General features: G+C 46.9%; 1 protein-coding gene across 1 annotated transcript in view; it reads right to left on the reverse strand.

The window, feature by feature from the left end:
* Nucleotides 1-17,500, reverse strand: part of LOC125042067 (endothelin-converting enzyme-like 1) — a 65,613-nt gene that overhangs the window by 30,998 nt on the left and 17,115 nt on the right. The window contains exon 2 of the mRNA XM_047637530.1: nucleotides 10,022-10,173. Coding sequence (XP_047493486.1) covers nucleotides 10,022-10,173 — 152 coding nt within the window. The remainder of the gene's footprint in view (nucleotides 1-10,021; nucleotides 10,174-17,500) is intronic.

Consider the following 17,500-nt stretch of genomic DNA (forward strand, 5'->3'; position numbering starts at 1 on the left):
AGTGTGTTTTTGTTGACATCCCCTCTAATAACAGATTCTGGTGATTCTGTTATTGTCGAAGATTTCTTTTAATAGTGCTGAGAAATGAGTATTTTTAGGAGAAGAGAGGAGAGAAAGAGTTAAAGATGTGATATGTGAGTTAAAGGGTGTTGTAGTTTTATGGTTTCCACACAGCGAAACTACGTACGACCCGTACACTTTTGGTTAAAAGCCCCGCCTTTGACCATCGATTGGATGAATGCCTATCTGGGGGTTGGGCGTTGTGGTTTGGGCGGAGGGTGGTGTGGTGTGGGGATTTGGGGGGGGGCTGGGTGTGAGGGTAGGTTTGTCTGGGGAAAGGCGAAGCAGAGGGGGAGGTACTGAGGTCATGGTACGGGGAGGGAGGGGGCGGGGGGGGCGGGGGGAGGGGGGGAGGGGGGGGGGGGGGGGGGGGGGGGGGGGGGGGGGGGTTGGGGGGAGGGAGGGGGGGGGGGGGGGGCAGGGGGGGGGGGGGGGGTGGGGGGCAGGGGGGGGGGGGAGGGGGGGGGGGGGGGGGGGGGGGGGGGGGGGGGGGGGGGGGGGGGGGAGGGAGAGATGGTGGGGGGGGGGGGGGGGCGGGGGAGGAAGTGGGGGGGGGGGGGGGGGGGGGGGGGGGGGGGGGGGGGGTTATACGGGGGGGTGCGGGAGTTTTAGGAGTGGGAGGGTGGGGGGGAATGGGGTGTGTGGTGTGGGAGGGGTGATGTTGGTGGGGGGGAGGGCGGGGGGGGGGGGTTGGGGGGGAGCGGGGGGGGAGGGTGGGGTGTCGCTCGTGGGGGGCGGGTGTGTGGGCGAGGGGGGGGGGGGGGGGCAGGGGGCTGAGGGGGGTGGAGGGGGGGGCGTGGATGGGGGGGGGGGGGGGGGAGGGGGGGGGGGGAGGGTGGGGGTTGGAGGTTGTGTAGGGGGAGGGGGTTGAGGCTGGTTGGGGGGGTGGGGTTAAGGGGGGGTAGGTCGGTGGGGGGGGGAGGGGGGGGGGGCGGACGGGTATTTGGAGGGGTCGGAGGTTTAGAGTAGGGTGAGGGTGGGGGCAAGGGGGGGGGGCAGGGGGAGGGGGCGGGCGGAGGAGGAGCGGGTCGGAGGAGGTGAGGGTGGTCGGTGGCGGGAAGGAGAAGGAGGAGGAAAGAAGAAGCGGAAGAGAACGAATGAGAAGGAGTGAAGGGAACTCAGTGGTGGGTGGGGAGGAGTGGGGGAGGACGGGAAGAGTTGGTGGAGGATTGTTGTAGGACAGAAGGGGGGAGTGGGTCATAGAAGAAGAGAGGTTGGTACGGATTAATATAGGGAGGGAGGGGGGAGTTGGATGGCGGGGAGAGAGGAACCAGGAGGCGTAAAGAGGGAGGGACAAGGAGTGGAGATGCATTGGGAGTAGGAGGAGAAAGGGGGAGCAGGAGCGAGAGGGCATACGGAGAGGGGGTGGTGAGTGTGAGTGAGCTAGAGAGGGCGAGAGCGGGGGGCAATAGGCGTGCATGGGCGGGAGCGGGGGATGGTCGAGGGCGGGCAGAGGGTAGGGCGCAGAGAGGCGAGCGAGAGAAAGGAATAAGAGAGCGGAAAAGAGGAGTCGAGCAGCTGAGCGAGCGAGCGCGAAGCGCGACGAGAGACGCGAGAGGTAGGAGAAGTGAGAGAAGCTAAGCGCAAGAGAAGCGCGATATCCAGAGAGCTCGCGAGAGATGCGGCAGTGCGGGGCGACCCCACGAGCGATCAGCGTAGAGAGATCAAGCGAGAGAGAGACGCAACGAGACGCGATCTACGCTATCGATCTCTCTATCTCTGCCTATCTGTCTCCCCTCTCTTCTCTCTCTCTCTTTCTCCCTCTCTATACTCTACCTCTATTATCTCTCCTCTCTCCTCTCTCTACCCACTCTCTCTGTCTCTCTCTCTCTGTCTCTCTCTCCCTCTTTCCTCTATCTTCTCTCTCTCTCTCTCTCCTCTCTCTCTCTATCTCTCTCTCTCTCTCTACTCTCTCTCTCTCTCTCCTCCTTCTCTCCCTTACCCCTCACCTCAACTCTCTCCGCCTTTACTGTGTTGACCAAACTTCAATTAAACTTTTTAAAAACAACATCCATTTCTTCACACTCAGACCAGACTTTTTCACCTTAATTCTTTTCTACGATTATGAAAAATAAAATCGTTTATGGTCGCAATCAGAAGACAGTTTGATTGATTGATTACTTCGATAAAGAAAATTAAAACTTTAATCTATTATCACTGGATTTGAAAGACGGAGAAAGAAGAAAGAACAATTTCTTTTATGATAGTTGCAATGAACATTGCGTGTGGTATTTACTGTGTTGTTTTCTCCCCTCCTCTTTCTTTTCTCTTTTGTTTTATTCTCTTTTTTTTATCTATTTCTTCTTTATCACTCTCTTTTGTTATTCTTGTTTGGTTTCTCTTATTTCTGTATTTCATATATTTATTTTCATAACCCACCACCTTCTACACACCACATACTTTTTCCTTTTTCTTGTTTACTTTTGATACCATTGTTCCCCTAGTTTCTGAGTTTTTATCATCTTTTCTGCTTTCTTACTTGCTTTCTTTATAATTCATTGCTCCTTCTTTCTCTCATTCGTCCCTATTTCTATTTTTATTTCTTTTTCCCTCTTCTCTCCCGTTTTATTTATTTCGTCTCTCTCTCTTTCGTCTCTCCCATTTACAGAATTCCAAAACCTAAAAAAATACAATTAGTTAATTTTTTTAAGAGTCTAAATCCATTAGCACTTCTTAAATGCAACCATTAATATTTAAAATGCAAATATTATGCCCTTAAAATACAATCTTTGATCCCTAAAAATCCTATCTTTAACCTTTATAAACAACTATATTTTCTTCCATTAAATATCAATCTTGGTTCCTAAAAAAATAATTATAAGATTTACTTTTTAAAAAATTAAACTTTTTTTTTTTACCCTTAAAATACAATCTTTGATCCCATCCTATAATCTCTATTCACAACTTTTAAAACCTATTTTTTTTTTATCCCTATTATGCTATCTTTTTATCCTATTAAGCTTATTCTTTTAACCCTTAAAAGAAACTTTTTTTTATTCACTTATATTTTATTTTTTTTTTTTTTTAAATAGAAACTTTTTACCCTACAAGACCTTATCTATCTATAAACTTAAACCCTTTAGATAAACGAGTTCTTTTACCCTGTTAAGACCCTCTTAAATTCATTTTTATCCTAACATATAAACGCTTTACTATCGTGATCCTTCTAGCCCTCCTAGTCCCTCACATTTAACCCTTAATTATCGCGGTATTTCCGAACGAAATTTTAAGCCCTTATATTGCGTATCTTTATCACATTTTAAAATGCGATCTTTAACCCTTAAAATCGCGATCTTTTACCCTTAAAATCGCGATCTATAACCCTTAAAAACATGACCCTTAACCCTTAAAAACGGTCTTTAATACTCAAGACCTCAAATGGTATCCCTTTAAAAATCGCGATCTGTTTTATATTAAAACTTAAAAACATGGGGACCCCTTTTACACTCTAATAAACGGGGTCTTAATACTCATGACCTCAATATTTAAACCTCTTAAAATCGCGATCTTTTTAAACCTTAAAACACATGACCTTAACCCTTATAAACTACTTCTTTCCCCCTAAAACGCCAACTCTTCATACCCCTTCCAAAAAACGGAGGCTTTTAATACTCAAGACCTCAATATTTAACCCTTAAAATCGCGATCTTTAAACCTTAAAAACATGACCCTTAACCCTAATCCTCATCCCAGTACTAAAGAAAAAAAAAAAAAAAAATACAGCTCAGCAATACAATCTTTACTCCTTCATCTAATAGAGGGAAAAAAATCCACGTAATAAAGCGCTTAAATCCTAATTCGAAAATCCCTCCTTGGATAAAAAAAGAAAAGAAAAGAAAAAACTTAAAGCAAAATCCCAAAACAGGATAAATGGCTTGAAGACGTCGAGGTGATCGTTTCCCCTAGCACCCATCTGCCTGAGAAAGTGAGGTAAAAAGGGGGGGGGGGGGTGGCACGGCTGGCTCACCCAATATCCATGGGCAGGGGGGGAGAGAGGGGGGAAAAAAAGGGAGGAGGATGGGGGGAGGGGATCGAAGGGGGGGAGAAGTATGTAGTACTGAAGAGTAGTTAGTGTAGAAAGTAGTTAAGTAAAAAAGTAGTAATAAGTAAGGGAGGGAGGAGGGGGAAGGGGGGAGGTGGGGGGGTTTGGGGGGGGGGAGGGGAGGATGATGGAAGGGGGGTTGTGGGTGGTAAGTGAGGAAGGGAGGGGAGAAAAAAGGAATGGCGGAGGAGGGGGGGTTTGTGGGTAGGGGGGGAAGAATGGGTGGGGGGAGTAAGTAAAGTAGTTATTAAGTAGGTCAGGGAGGAAAATGGGGGGAGGGAAGAAAGAGGAGGAGAAGGAAGGGGATGAGGAGAAAGCAGGAGAGCAAACAAGAAGGAGGGGAGAGAAAATGGGGTTGCTGAGGGGTTGGGGACGTCGGTGGTTCATTGGAGGGAAGGGAGAGGACAAAAGGGGGAGAGGGGGGAGAGGAAGGGGAGGGGGAGGTCGGGTTAATTGGGGGTCGTCCGTGATGACGGGAGAGGAGAAGAGAGAGATAGGGGGGGGGGCGGGGGGGGGGAAGGAGAACAGGAAAGATAATTGAGGGGGGGGTGATGATGGTAGGGTGAGGGAACCCGTTTATGTGGGAAAGGGTGGAGGAGGAGGGAGAGTTAGGGTGACAATGGGGAGGGAGCTGACGGCTTAATCGAGAGCGGTGGGGGGGGGGGGCGGGGGGGGGGGGGGGGGGGGGGGGGGGAGGGGGGAGGTTGGGAAGGAAAAGGGGGAAAGGGGGGTATGGTAAGGGGAGGTAAGGGAGTGGGGAGGGGAAGGTAAGATAGAAGAAAGAGGGGGAAGGGAAAGGGAGGGGACCTTGGATCATGGAAGGAAGGGAAAGAAGTGAGGAGAAGGTGTGGTGAGATAGAGACGGGGTGAGCAGACGTCGTGGGGGTGGTGTGATGAGGGGGCGGGAGGGGGTAGAGGGCTGGGGGTACTAAAGTGTGAGAAGACACGCACGAAATATAGCGAAAAAAACTTAATAATAAAACAAATAAGAACAAGGGACCAAAAGAAGTACAGAACAACGAACATGAGTTATTGATGAACAAGAACAAGAAACAAGAACAAGGAAAAAAAACACGAAAAGTACTGTAAGAGGAAAAAGAAATCATAGAGTAGTGAAGTTCGAGAGAATTGGGGGGGGATGCATGAGGCAAGAGGTTTAAATGGTGGGTAGGAAGGGACGGTGAAGGGAAGGATGGGGAGGGGGGATGTAGGCATGATGGGGCGGGGAAGGGCGGACAGTGAAGCAGGAGGGGGAGAAAAGGAGGGGGAAGAGTGACAGAAGGGGGTAAGACGATAGGAATGAGGGACGGGGAAGAGTCAGGGGAGGAGGGGGAGGTGGGGTTAGGGGGAGGGAAGAGGAAGGATAAAGAGGCATGGTCAGTAGGGGGTCTGCAGAGGCCAGGTGGGGGAAGGTCGGGGGGGAAGGGTAAGAGGGAAGGAGGGCGGGATAGGGGGAAAGGCAGGTGGGGGATGAAAAGAGGCCAAGGCTGGTGGGGGCTTGGGGGAATGGGGGGTGGAAGGAAGAAGGTTTGGGGAGATTGTGGGGTTGTTGGGTATGTTTTAGGAGGTAGGGTTTGGGTCTGGGTGTCGGGGTGGGGTGTCGCGGCGTAGGGGGAGTTGTTATGGGTTAGGGGTAGGGCAGGGGGTAGGGGGGGGAGAAGGGGGCCTGGTCTCCTTTTTATTTCTTGCCGAGGACGGACGGTGGGCTGGCCGGTACCTCAGCTCTCCTTCATCACGGGTCTGTATGGGCATGTCGCGCCCTGCGATGTTATTTGCATTTACGCGTCGCGTTTATGTGCTGCATACGCGTTGTCTCTGGTTGTTTTGATGGGTGTTGTGTTCCGGTAGCTTGGGTTTGAGTTTTTATGGCTGTCGGTTTGTTTATTCGGTTGGTGGGGGTTACTCAGGAAAGTTGGGGTGGGGGGGTGGGGGGGTTGGGGGTGGGGGTTGGGGTGTGGGGCGGGGTGAAGTCGGTGGGGGTGGGGGGGAGGGGGGTGGGGCGGGGGGCGTGGAGTTTGGGCTACGGAGAGGGGGGGAAAGCGTGTGGGGGGGGTAGGGGGGGGGTTGTGCGGAGGCTGTTGGGGAATAGAGGGGGTGGGGGGGGGGGGGGGGGTGGGGGGGAGGGAAAGGAGGGAGATGGGAAGTTGAAAGTTGACAAGTCGAGTGCGACGTAGGGCGGGATGCGCGCATAGATGAGGAGAGAGGAGAGAGAGCGAGAGAAGAGATAGAGATGAGACCGCGAAGAGAAGCGCGAGCTCGCTCTCTCTCTCTCTCTCTCTCTCTCTCTCTCTCTCTCTATTCTCTCTTCTATTATTTTCATCTTTTCTTCCTTTTTATCTCTCTCCCTTTCCTCTCTCTTCTCTCTCTCTCTCTCTCTCTCTCTCTTCTCTCTTCTCTCTTTTTCTCTCCTCTCCCCTCTCTCTCTTCTCTCTCTCTCTCTCTTTATCTATCTATCAATCTAATTTCTAAGCATTTAATAATTATTCTCTCTTTCTCTCTCTCCTCTCTTCCTCTCTTCTTCTCTCTTTTCTCTCTCTCTCTCTCTCTCTCTCTCTCTCTCTCTACTCTCTTCTCTCTCTCTCTCTCTTTCCTCTCCCTCTCTCTCTCTCCCTTTCCCTCTCTCTTCTCTCCTCTCTTCTCTTTCTCTCTCTCTCTCTCTCTCTCTTCTCTCTCTCTCTCTCTCTATCACTCACTCACTCTCTCTCTCCCCTTCTCTCTCTCTCTCTCCTCCTCACTCCTCACTCCTCTCCCCTCCTCTCTCTCTCTCTCTCTCTCTCTCTCTCTCTCTCTCTCCCCTCTTCTTCTTTCTTCTGTCTTCTCTCTCTCTCTTCTCTCTCTCTCTCTCTCTCCTCTCTCTCCCCTTTCTCTCTCCCCCCTCCTCTTTTCTCTCTCTCTCTTTTCTCTCTCTCTCTCTCTCTCTCTCTCTTTCTCTATCTCTCTCTCTCTCTCTCTCCTCTCTCTTTTCCCTCTCTCTTACTCTTCTCTCTCTCTCTCTCTCTCTCTCCCCTCTCTTCTCTTTTCCTCTCTCTTTTTCTCTCTCTCTCTCTCTCTCTCTCTCTCTTTTCTCTCTCTCTATTCTCTCTCTTCTCTCTCTCTCTCTCTTCTCTCTCTCTCTCTCTCTCTTTTCCCCTCTCTCTCTCTCTCTCTCTATATATTTAATTTTATATCGATCGAATCTATCTATCTTTATCTATCCTCTTCGGATTATCTTACCCTTTTTTTCCCTTTCTCTTTCTCTTTCGTTCCATTTCCCCCTTTTCTCTCCTTCCTCCTCTTCCTCTCCCCCTCCTCTTCTCGGATCCCTTTTAACTTCCTTCCAATTTTTTTCCCCCAATTTTTCCCCCTTTTCGGCCTACCTTTTGCTTACTTATTTTGTGTCCCCGCTATGCCCAGGCACGGGCGTCTCTGTCTCTCTCTTTCTCTTTCTCTCTCTATCTCTCTCTCTCTTTCTCTCTCTCCTCGCTCTCTCTCTCTCTCTTCTCTCTCTCTCTTTTTCTCTCTTTTTCTCTCTCTCCTCTCTCTCTCTCTCTCTCTCTCTCTCTCCTCTCTTCTCTCTCTTTCTCTCCTTCTCTTTCTCTTTCTCTCTCTACTCTCTCATCTCTTTCTCTCTCTTCGCTCTTCTTCTCTCTCTCTCTCTCTCCTCTCTCTATCTCTCTCTCTCTCTCTCTCTCTCTCTCTCTCTCTCTCTCTCTCTCTCTTCTCTCTCTTTCTTTTTTCTCTTTTCTCTCTCTTTTTCCTCTCTCTCTCCTCTTTTCTCTCCTCTCCCCGACTCTCTCTCTCTCTCTCTCTCTCTCTCTCTCTCTCTCTCTCTCTCTCTCTCTCTCTCTCTCTTCTCTTCTCTCTTCTATTTCTTTTCTCTTTCTCTTTCTCTTCTTCTCTCTCCCCTCTCTTTTCTTTCTCTTCGCTCTCTCTCTCTCTCTTCTCTCTCTCTCTCTCTTTCTCTCCTCTCTCTCTCCCTCTTTTCTCTTCTCTCTCTTTTTCTTTTTTCTTCTCTCTCTTTTTCCTCTCTCCCCTTTTTCTCTCTCCTCTTTTCTCTTTTCTCTCTCTCTCTCTCTTTTCCCCTTTTTCTCTCTTTTCTTTTTCTCTTTTTCTCTCTCTCTCTTCTCTCTCTCTCTCTTTTCTCCTCTCTCTCCCCTCCTTTTCTCTCTCTCTCTCTCTCTTTTCTCCTCCTCTCTCTCTCTCTTTTCTTTTCTCTTCTTCTCTTCTTCTTCTCCTTCTTCTATCTCCCCTTTTTTCTATTTTCTATCCTTTTATCTATCTATCTATCTACCCATTTTATCTATTTATCTATCTATCTATTATCTATCTTTTTTTTCTATCTCTTATCTCTTTCTATTTATCACTTCTCCCCCCTTTTTCCCCTTTTTCCCTTTTTCTTCTATTCCCTTTCCTTCCTCCCCCCTTTTTCCCTTCCTCTTTTCTAATCCCCTTCCTTTCCTCCCAAATTTTTCCCCCTTCCCCTTTTTCCCCCTTTCTTCCCTCCCTCTTTACCCCTTTTAGTTATTCTTGATTTTTTCCCCCTTCTTCTTTCCCCCTCCTTATCCCCTTTTTTTTTTCTTATTTTTATTCCTTCCCCTCCCCTTTCTTCCCTTTCTTCTTCCAAAACCCCCCTTTCCTATTCCTTTCCCCTTCTCCCTTCTTCCTTCCTTCTTTTTCCCCTCACTTCCCCACTTTCCTTGGATCCTTTCCCCTTTTCCCTTCTTCCTCTCCTTCTTCCCCTCTCACTTCCCCACTTTCCTCGGATCTCCCTCTCCCTTCTTCCTCTCCTTCTTTCCCTCTCACTTCCCCACTTTCCTTGGATCCTCCCTCTCCCTTCTTCCTCTCCTTCTTTCCCTCTCACTTCCCCACTTTCCTCGGATCCTCCCTCTCCCTTCTTCCTCTCATGCCCTCCCTTACCTTCTCCCTTTCCTCCGGTCACTCCCTCCTCCTTGTCCCAATCTACCTTCTTCCCATATCTGCTCACCTTAGATGGCGTGTCCTTCAATGCACGGATTGGGCACGGCCATTTCACCTTGCCTGCTCATTCTTACCCTCATTCTCCCCTTCGCCCCTTCCCTTCCCTTCCCTTGATGTCGTGTCCTCTCTCCTTCCCCTCCCCCTCTCCCCTCCTCCGCTCCCTTCCTTCCCTATCTGCTCACCTTGATGTTGTGTCCCTGCCTGATCGGGTCGGGGGCAACCATCTCTTCTCGTCCCCCTCCCCCTCCTTCTTCCCCCTCTCTCCTCCCTCTCCTTCCCCTCTCCCTCTTCCCTCCTCCGCTCCCTTCCTTCCCTATCTGCTCACCTTGATGTTGTGTCCCTGCCTGATCGGGTCGGGGGCAACCATCTCTTCTCGTCCCCCTCCTCCTCCTTCTTCCCCTTCCTCCTCCTTCTTCCCCCTCTCTCCTCCCTCTCCCTCCCCTCCCCCTCTCCCCTCCTCCGCTCCCTTCCTCCCCTCTCCACTCACCTTGATGATGTTGTGCCCCTCCCTGCGCGGGTCGTGGGCAACCATCTCTTCTCGTCCCCCTCCTCCTCCTTCTTCCCCTTCCTCCTCCTTCTTCCCCCTCTCTCCTCCCTCTCCCTCCCCTCCCCCTCTTCCCTCCTCCGCTCCCTTCCTCCCCCCTCCACTCACCTTGATGATGTTGTGCCCCTCCCTGCGCGGGTCGTGGGCAACCATCTCTTCTCGTCCCCCTCCTCCTCCTTCTTCCCCTTCCTCCTCCTTGTTCCCCCTCTCTCCTCCCTCTCCCTCCCCTCCCCCTCTTCCCTCCTCCGCTCCCTTCCTCCCCCCTCCACTCACCTTGATGATGTTGTGCCCCTCCCTGCGCGGGTCGGGGGCAACCATCTCTTCTCGTCCCCCTCCCCCTCCTTCTTCCCCCTCTCTCCTCCCTCTCCCTCCCCTCCCCCTCTCCCCTCCTCCGCTCCCTTCCTCCCCTCTCCACTCACCTTGATGATGTTGTGCCCCTCCCTGCGCGGGTCGGGCACCACCGTGACCTTGAAGAAGGGCGAGACGCCGAACTGCGCGTGGAGGCGAGTCAGCACGACGTCGAACTCCCAGCGCCGCCGGTCCCACGTGTCGCGCATCAGGTTCCAGCCGTCTGGGGGAGGAACGCCGGCGGTGAGGACCTTGGCTTTCATGGGGGCGTGTGGGGCGTCATGAGGGCGTGGGAGGACTGTCAGGTGTCATGAGGGAGTGTCAGGACCTTGAGGTATCATGAGGGAGTGTCAGGACTGTGAGGTGTCATGAGGGAGTGGGAGGACTGTGAGGCGTCATGAGGGAGTTTCAGGGCCTTAAGGTGTCATGAGGGAGTGGGAGGACTGTGAGGTGTCATGAGGGAATGTCAGGCTCTTAGGGTATCATGAGTAGGCGTGAGGACTTTGGGACATCACGAGGGAGTGTGAAGATTCTGAGATATCAAATTCATGAGGGAGTGTGAGGGTGGTAAAGTAGGAATTACGGAGGGCGAGGGAAACGAGAAAATAAGGGAAAGTAGATTTTAAGGGCGATGGAGGTAAGAAATGGGGTAAAGGTAGGAGAAGGTGAACCAGAGGGCATTGGATCAGATTCCCGTGGACTGTGAGGGAGGCTAAGAATAATGAGGGAGAATCGGGAAAAGCGAAGAGAGGAAATCGGGTGATGGTAGCTGAGTGTGAAGGAAAAGGCCGTAGAGAAATAACGAAGGAGGGTGACAGCCGTGAGACATGAAAGAAATATAAGATCCCAATAGAAGTCCTCCAATTGCAATGCAAGATGTTAAGAGTCCTTCAATTGCAGTGCAAGATGTTAAGACTAAGTAATGAGTTGCTATTAGGATGAGGGCGGTCGAGAATGAGGGAACTTCGAGGTCCGTGAGGAATGAGGCTGGGTGAGGTGTAAAAGAATTGTAATTCGGAGTGTCCAGCTGTCTGGGGAGATGCGAGTGAGTGTGAGGGCGGAATGGAAATTCATTAGGAGAGTGAAGACGGGGAGAAATGAAGGAAGATGAAGGCCGTAAAGAATGAGGCAGGGAGAGGGCGATGAAAAGTAATCAGGATCTGTGAGAAGGTGTGAGAACTGAGGAAGGGTGAGGGCGGCGGAAAGGAATGAAAACAAGAAAAATAGTATTGAAAACAATAAAAACAAAAACAAAGACACAGCATTTTGCGCTTATACTCTTACCATCTGCAGGAGACAGAAGGATATATGAGGGCGACATGGAAACAAATAAAAAGATGAAATGAGGAATTGTAATGGAATTAGAAAAAAAAAGGATAAAGCGAAAAGAATATTTCGAAACAGAGTATAATATAAAAGACAAGCAAGTGATGATGCAACGAAGGTATAGAATAATATAAATATGAAATGAGGGAGGGAGTGTGAGGGAAATGAGAAATTGTGATAAAGAGGTCAGGAGAGTGTGAAGCAATAAATCACAGGAGGACATATGGTTCTGAAAGAGACAGGAAGGAGAGAAGGAAAGAAGCATTAAAATAATCAATAAGAAGCGTGAAGAGAGGAAGAAAAAATATATGATCCGAGTGAAAAACAGAACCAGATAAAAATAAAAAAATAAATAAATAAAATAAGTGAGAGATGGTGATCAAGTTAAAATAGACGATAATGAATGAAGTATGTGAAATTAGAAGAAAAGAAATAATAAGGCAGAGTAGTGCTTAAGTAATTAAACTTAATGAAAAGGATGAAAAAGAAGAAGAGATGAAGAAGAAGAAGAAGAAAAAGAAGAAAAGAACGAGGTCCGTGAGGGTGGATAGCGAATGAGACAATGAGAAAATGTAATGAAGATGAAGATAATGATAATGGAGAAGAAGGAGAGAGGGAGAATAACAACAACTACGAATACAACAATAACAACAAGAACAACCATAATAACAAAACATAGAAAAACAAAAGCAAAAAAAATGGTGAAAGAGTAAGGGTAAGAAGAAAAAGAGGAGGAAGAGGAAAAGGAGGAGGAAGAGAATGAGAAGAAGAAGAAGAAGTGGGAGTAGGAGGAGGAGAAGGAGTAGGAAAAGGAGGAGGAGATAAATGAGAGAAGAAGAAGAGAAAAAGAAGGAGGAGTATTAGGGGGAGAAAAAGAAAGAGAAGAAGAAGAAAAAGAAAAAGACAAAAAAAAAGGAAGAAGAAGAAGAAGTAAAAGAATAAGGAGGAAAGAGAGGAGGAAGATAGGGAAGGAGGGGGATAATGATAAGGAAGAGGAATAAAAGGAGAAAGAGAAGAAGGAGGAAGAGACGGAAAAAGAAAAGGAGGTGGAAAAGGAGAGGCAAAATAAAATGCTGATGAAGAAGAAAGAAGAAGAAGAGGGACAAAATAAAAATTAGGTGAAGCATAAGACGTAAACAAACAAGATGAAGATGATGATTGATAATGATAAAGATGATGAAGAGGAAGAAGAAATAGGAGATGAAGTAAAGACAAAGATAAACACGGAGAAGACAAGAACAAGAACAACATAAAGAAGAAGAAAGAAAGAAAAAAAGAAACAGAAGAAGCAGAGAAGAGGCAGAAGAAGAGGAAAAAGAAGGAGAGAAGAAGAAGAAAGAGGTAGAAGAGGAAGAAAAATAAAAAACAGAGAAAAAGAGAGAGAAAAAGAAGAAGAGGAAAAAAAAAGAAAAAGAAAGAAACGAGAAGAAAAAGAAAAGGAGAAAAAGAAGAAAAGGATGAAAAAGAACAAGAGATGAAGCAGGAGAAGAAAAATAAAAAAACAATGAAAAAGAACAAGAGATGACGCAGAAGAAGAAGAAGAAGGAGAAAGAAAAGAACAAAAAAATGAAAAAAGAAGAGATGAAGCAAAAGCAGAAAAAGGAGAATAAAAAGAAAAAAAATGGAATGGATGAAAAAGAAGAAGAGATGAAGCAGAAGAAGGAGAATAAAAAGAAGAAAAGAATGAAAAAGAAGAAGAGATGACGCAGGAAAAAGGAGAATAAACAGAAGAAAAAATGGAAAGGATGAAAAAAGAAGAAGAGATGAAAAAGACGAAGGAGAATCAAAAGAAGAAAAAATGAAAAGGATGAAAGAGAAGAAGAGATGAAGCAGAAGAAGATGGAGAAGAGCATGAAAACGGTGCATTGTAGAGACACAATGAGAGTTTCAAAGCCATATTTCATGAGGGGAACTTCAAGAAGGGGAGAGGTAGAGGGGGGAGGAGGGGGAAGGGGAGGGGGGGAGGGAGGGATTAATAGGCATATAAAATGACAAAGGTATAGGGAGGGCGGACATAAAAAAAAAGGAAGAGGGGAGAGGAGGGGAAGGGGAAAGAGGGAGGGGTGGGGGGGGTCATTAATCTCTCTGACCTCATGTTATGGACCTATCATATCCATTTTATTTTATTTTTACTTGTGTTATTTTCGTAAGATGCTTAATATCCTCTCTGTTCTATATTTCATCTATAAGCAAAATATTTGTCTTTATTGCTTATTATCACCAGTATCATCTTCATTGTAAACATTATCATTATTATGAAAGTCAAAGTTGGTCCCGTATCCAAATGTTGGTGTCATGTTCGTAGAGAAATATAAACAAATCTGCGAGATGGTGCGGTAGGGTGCCCAGTTCCTTCCGCACCCTGACTTTGACCCCATCATAGCGATGTCAGCATGCCGGTACTAATAGCTGAGTTGACTGAGAGGGGCGACCGGGCGCGGACTCAGGACCTTAGCCAGTACACTCTGAGCTATGCCACGTCCCTATTTCATTATTAAACCGTTGTTATAAACACATCAATTATCTCCTTTGTTCTTCATTTTCGCCTGTTTTCTTGTTTATCCGGATTAAGTTTATCGTTTCTCTCTTTCATAAAAAATGGGAGGACGAGCAACGACAGAAAACGGGAGAAGCAGAAACATTCCTCGCTGTTGGGGAAACAACAGAAAACGGGAATGAAGACACAGTAGATTAAATACGAGAATCGGCAACAGGAATCATGGTGGAGGGGAGGGTGCGAATGGCAAAGAAAATCAACAAAAGGTAAAGGTGGTGATTAATAACAGTAAGCAGGAAGGGAAGATGCAGAATTTGATGGTGGAGAAGACATAGAAAACGGCGGAGGAAGTGAAGAAGAAAACCTAAAATATAGAGGAGTAACTGTAAAAGAAAACGTTAGAAGGGGAAAGGAAAAACAGGTGAAGCAATATTATCAGAACACAAATTGTCTTAAAAAAAAAAAAAGAGTATAATGCAAGAAAATTAAAAAAAAAAAAAAAAAAAAACAGGAGAAGAGTAACAACAACAAAATTGGGAGAAGGATATTGAAGCAGTCATAAAAAATGGAAACAAACAGGCAAGAAAGAAATGGAAAGCACAGAGGAACAGTAAATAGAAAACGAATGACACAGAAACAGAAAACGAAGAAGAGGAAGAGACCGCAACAAAAAATACGAATGGAACAACAACACAAAATGGAGAAGAGTGGACGTTAACAGTAGAAAACAGAGGGGATAGACCGCCAGCAACAGAAACAGAAAATGGAGCGTAAGTAGACAACAGCAACAGAAAACGGAATCGGAGCACCAACACCCAAACAGAAAACGGGAAGAGGAGTAAACGACAACAACAGAAAACGCAATCAGAGCACCCAAGCAGAAAACGGGAAGGGGACGAAACGACAACAACAGAAAACGGAATCAGAGCACCCAAACAGAAAACGGGAAGAGGACGAAACGACAGCAACAGAAAACGGCCATACATCATCCCGTCTCCCGGCCCCTGTCTAAACTAGCCCGGGTTTGCCTCGTCCATCACACAGGCTATTCACGCCGCGACCCCGAACGCATCTAAATAAGGTCGGAGTCGGAGATTTATTATGCATGGGCGTCGGGACAGGTTATACGCTAAAATGAGAAGCTAGGTTAAGGTATTTGAAGGTATTTCCTAAGGCTGGAGGCGAAAGATCAGCCGGCTTGAGGGAGGAACAGGATTTGTTTGTTTCCATGAATTATTGACATGAGACAGGCAGGCAGATTTCATGGTTAGTGTTAGCGAGGCCATGAAGAAGCCTCTGTGCTATCGGAGGGAAATGCTGCTTAATGCGATCTATGTGTTTTTAATATTGTGATTATTTGTCGTTATATACTTTTCTATGGTGAAAATATCTACGTATTGTGTGTAAGAAAATGGCTTCCTTTTTATATCAAAAAATTAATAACGCATAAGGATATCTGAGGCCAAATTTATGTACAAACACATAATGCAAAACAAAAACATATACAAAACAAACAGAGAAGTAAACAAACAACAAACAAACACCAAAGACAATCAAGCACAAAGATTTAAATTTCCATTCGAATAGAAAAGAAAAGGAGAGGGAGAGAGAGAGAGAGAGAGAGAGAGAGAGAGAGAGAGAGAGAGAGAGAGAGAGAGAGAGAGAGAGAGAGAGAAAGAGAGAGAAAGAGAGAGAGAGAGAGAGAGAGAGAGCGAAAGAGAGATAGATAGATAGATAGATAGATAGATAGATAGAGAGCGAAAGAGAGATAGATAGATAGATAGATAGATAGAGGGGGAGAGAGAGAGAGAGCGCGAAAGAGAGATAGATATATAGAGAGAGAGAGGGAGAGAGAGAGAGAGAGAGAGAGAGAGAGAGAGAGAGAGAGAGAGAGAGAGAAAGAGAGAGAAGAAGGGAGGGATGGCGGGAGGGAAGAGAGAAAGAGAGAGAGAGAGAGAGAGAGAGAGAGAGAGAGAGAGAGAGAGAGATAAGACAGAGAAGACAGAGACTGAGAGAGAACGAGACAGATAGCTAGAAAACAAGAAAGAAATAAAGAGAGACCGAGAGGAAAAGAGACAGAACAAAAAAGAAGAAAAAAAGTTGATTTGCATAAGCACGCCGCCTCTTCTTCCCCCCCCCCCCCCCCCCCCAGGCATCTTGAGTTGTCATCTCAAAGGCGTTTGGGGCGTCAACTATCTCCCGGAGACATGCCTGAGTGTGCCTTCTGTGTTGCAATAAACATGTCGCTGATAGCATGCACGAGACTCTTTTGGGGGTGTGGGTGTGGGGGTGAAGTGTGGGCGTGGGTGTGGGGGTTGGAGTGAGTGTGGGTGTGGCGTGCGGGTGTGGGTGTGGGGGTAAAGTGTGGGCGTGGGTGTGGGGGTGTGAGTGGGTGTGGGGGTGGGAATGAGTGTGGGTGTGGGGGTGAGTGGGGGTGTGACGTGCGAGTGTGGGTGTGGGGGTAAAGTGTCGGCGTAGGTGTGGACGTGGGGGAGGGAATGAGTGTTGGTGTGGATATGCGTGTGGCGTGCGGGTGTGGGGGTGAGGGTGGATGCGGGCGTGATTGTGGGTGTGGGTGAGTGCGGGTGTGTTTGTGATTGCAAATAAGTGGAAAGAGGGGGATAGGTGAGGGGAAGAATAAGGAGAAAGAGAGAGAGAAATAAGAGAGAGTGGAGATGTTGTAGAACATGAGAAAGAAGAAAATGAAGAAAGAAAAAGCGGGATAAATGAAGGAATAGGGGAAAAGGCAAAATAAAAGATGAAAGCAAAGTGACGGAAAGAAAGATCAGGGGAAAAGAGAGAGATGGAGGAATGGATGAAATAATAAAGTATAAATGCATGACTGTATGTGCGTGTAAACATTATACAAACATACACACACACTGCACGTAGAACAACGAAGGGATGTACAGGAAAACACACGAATATGCCGAAGGCCTTTTCGCATTTACTGCTTCATGCCCTGATGAAGCAGTAAATGCGAAAAGGCCTTCGGCATATTCGTGGGGTTTCCTGCTCTTCCCTTCGTTGTTCTACTTGCAATTTTGCTCGACATGAATTCCACACACACACACGCACGCACACACACACACACACACACACACACACACACACACACACACACACACACACACACACACACATACACACACACATATATATATATATATATATATATATATATATATATATGTGTGTGTGTGTGTGTGTGTGTGTGTATGTGTTTGTGTTTGTCTGTGTTTTTTTTCTGTGTGTGTGTGTTTTCTCATCATCTCTCTCCCTCTCTGCTTCCCCATTCCTCTTTTTTTTCTGTTCTTCACTCCTTCCAATATATCTTATTCCTTCTTTCGTCTTCCCTCGCCCTCCTCTTTCCCCTTTTTTTCTCTTTCGTTACAGTCTTCTCTTTTCCTTCGTTTTCCTCTTCATTACTAGATTATTCAATAAATGTATTATGAGCGTTTTAATCAATTATCAAGTCACATCAAATTTAATGGCATCGGATATATCGTAATTACCTATAATTAGCGAGTTGATTAGAGTTGCTCTTCTTATGAATTTATCAATTATTCAATCAGATGCAAGTAGATTTAGTCGAGAAGGTACTGAGACTCGTCGAATCCGAATGTGAATAAGTGATAGAAACATAAATTAATTATATATCTGTATATTGATTATCCGTGTGATTATACTCATACCCCCAAGCGCTCACACATATAAACATAATCAC

The sequence above is a fragment of the Penaeus chinensis genome, chromosome 31 (assembly GCF_019202785.1).
Source record: "Penaeus chinensis breed Huanghai No. 1 chromosome 31, ASM1920278v2, whole genome shotgun sequence".
NCBI lineage: Eukaryota > Metazoa > Arthropoda > Malacostraca > Decapoda > Penaeidae > Penaeus > Penaeus chinensis.